The sequence below is a fragment of the Etheostoma spectabile genome, chromosome 17 (assembly GCF_008692095.1).
Source record: "Etheostoma spectabile isolate EspeVRDwgs_2016 chromosome 17, UIUC_Espe_1.0, whole genome shotgun sequence".
Classification (NCBI taxonomy): Eukaryota; Metazoa; Chordata; class Actinopteri; order Perciformes; family Percidae; genus Etheostoma; species Etheostoma spectabile.
This window is the reverse complement of record NC_045749.1, coordinates 5,133,982-5,136,040: the sequence shown is the minus strand read 5'-3', so window position 1 is coordinate 5,136,040 and position 2,059 is coordinate 5,133,982. Positions and strand designations below refer to the sequence as shown.

General features: G+C 39.4%; 1 protein-coding gene across 1 annotated transcript in view; it reads left to right on the top strand.

Annotated features, from left to right (window-relative positions):
• Positions 1-2,059, top strand: part of slc17a5 (solute carrier family 17 member 5) — a 12,981-nt gene that overhangs the window by 1,599 nt on the left and 9,323 nt on the right. The window contains exons 2-3 of the mRNA XM_032541009.1: positions 251-447; positions 1,650-1,883. Of these exons, the coding sequence (XP_032396900.1) occupies positions 251-447; positions 1,650-1,883 (431 nt within the window). The remainder of the gene's footprint in view (positions 1-250; positions 448-1,649; positions 1,884-2,059) is intronic.

Genomic DNA, 2,059 nt, shown 5'->3' with positions numbered 1-2,059 from the left:
TTTTTAGATAATATCAGATTAGTAAACAGAATGTGCCTTTGGAAGATTGGATTAATTATTGCTGATAATGGTAAATATATTTATTGCATTAAAGATCAGCCCCCCACTCAGATCAGCTGGTATTCTGTCTATAATGGAGTGGTATGGAAATTTGTGACCCCAAACTTTTGACCGGTAGTGTACCTTAGACTTGATGGATTATGTTCAGTGTTATATTCATTATTATTTCTGTTTCTTACTTATCCTGTAGCCCCAGCATGTTGTTCATCGCGCTATGGCCTGGCGCTGCTCTCCTCATTTGGCTTCTTTGTGGTCTACTCCTTGCGGGTGAATCTCAGTGTGGCCATGGTGGATATGCTTAACAACACCCACCAATCCAGCACCAACCACAGCAGCTCAGTGTGTCCTGCTCATGCCAACCCTGCACGGCCCAAACACAACCACACGGTGAGAGCCAGAACGAGAGCGCAACTTAGTAAGACTAATGATGAAAACTGGTTCAACTGTGTAATCCCACATAAGAGCCATTTCTTGATAAATTAAGTCAATTTTACCAAGTATCAACAATGCAGCTGAACATTCATTCAGTTATTCATTTCACAGATATTTGGGCTTTCAGTGTGTCATTTCACTTCTCCTTGTGTGTTCCTTGGTGGAGATTTAGAAATGTACTGTTTTGTATCGTATTGCATTAAAACAATTTAAAGGTTGAAAGACCCGAACCGATCACACCAGTACTCACTCCAGATGGCAAACTCTTGTTGGCTTCAAAATGCCCCCTTTGAAAACAATGGTTAGTAAAGAAAGCCATGTATTAAGCCCTATTTTTCTGCTGTCCATTGAGAAAAAAAACATATTGTACATCATGCCATTCAAGGATTATGTGAATAGGGAGACCAGATTTGACATTTGATATTCAGCAGTTTGTCTTGGAAAAGATGAATTGGGGCAAATGGCATTCTGGGCTGATAGTAGCTATTTTTTAGAGTTTTTCATCTGGTATGACATGGCAACATCAAAAATACTAGCGTATGTAAGAATCCCTCATACCTCTGTCAAGGTACCCATGAACACAGAACAGAAGTGCTCTTGCAGTTATGTAAGAACAGTTCAGCAATGATGCTGTAATTTTAGTTGGGTAGTTTATCATGTGTTACTATTGACAAGCTTTGCTAACAATCATTTTATACAGACACGACATAGCAATGCTAGGACACAGTCCACAACTGAAGTCTTGTCTATACTTACTGTGTGGTTGAATCTTTTGTTTATATTCTCATTATCCTTCTCATATTTAGAGAATGTGTGACATGCACCAACAACACCATGACAAATTCCTTCTATGTATAAAAAACATACTTGGCAATAAATCCCTTTCCAATTCTGAATGTGCGTGTGTTATGTGGTCATGTTAGAGATTGACTTCAGGGGTTTCAGTAAAGATGAAAATAGAAAAAAAAAAATGAGAGAAAGCATCAAACAGATTCAACAAATGCACATATTGACTAATGAAAGCACATACACATGTACACTAAAGCATTGGTATTTCCAAACAACCAGGAACACTGTATTCTCTATTCTTCAGTAACGCTTCATAATATTTGACCTTGCTTTTTTCCTAATATAATTCTTAACTCTTCCACTGACAGGCCAGTGTATACGACTGGGACTCTCAAACACAGGGATGGATCCTGGGCTCCTTTTTCTACGGCTACATCTTGACACAGATCCCCGGGGGCTATCTGTCTGGTCGCTTTGGACCCAAGTGGCTGATGGGCTTTGGAATCCTGGGAACTGTAGTTTTTACACTGCTCACTCCTGTGGCTGCTGACCTGGGGGCAAGCTACCTCATTGCTGTCAGGGTGCTAGAAGGGATAGGAGAGGTAAGTTGTTTAATTCTGACATGAAGACAGGGACACTGAAAGTAGAGTTGAAATAATTTGTTGAAGCCGGTTGTTTGTCATCAGGATCAGCTTCACTGCATTCAAATATAAAATATGCCTATTAAAATGTATCTCAGTCTGAGCACCCGTAATCAATGTGTTTAAAAAAAAGAAAA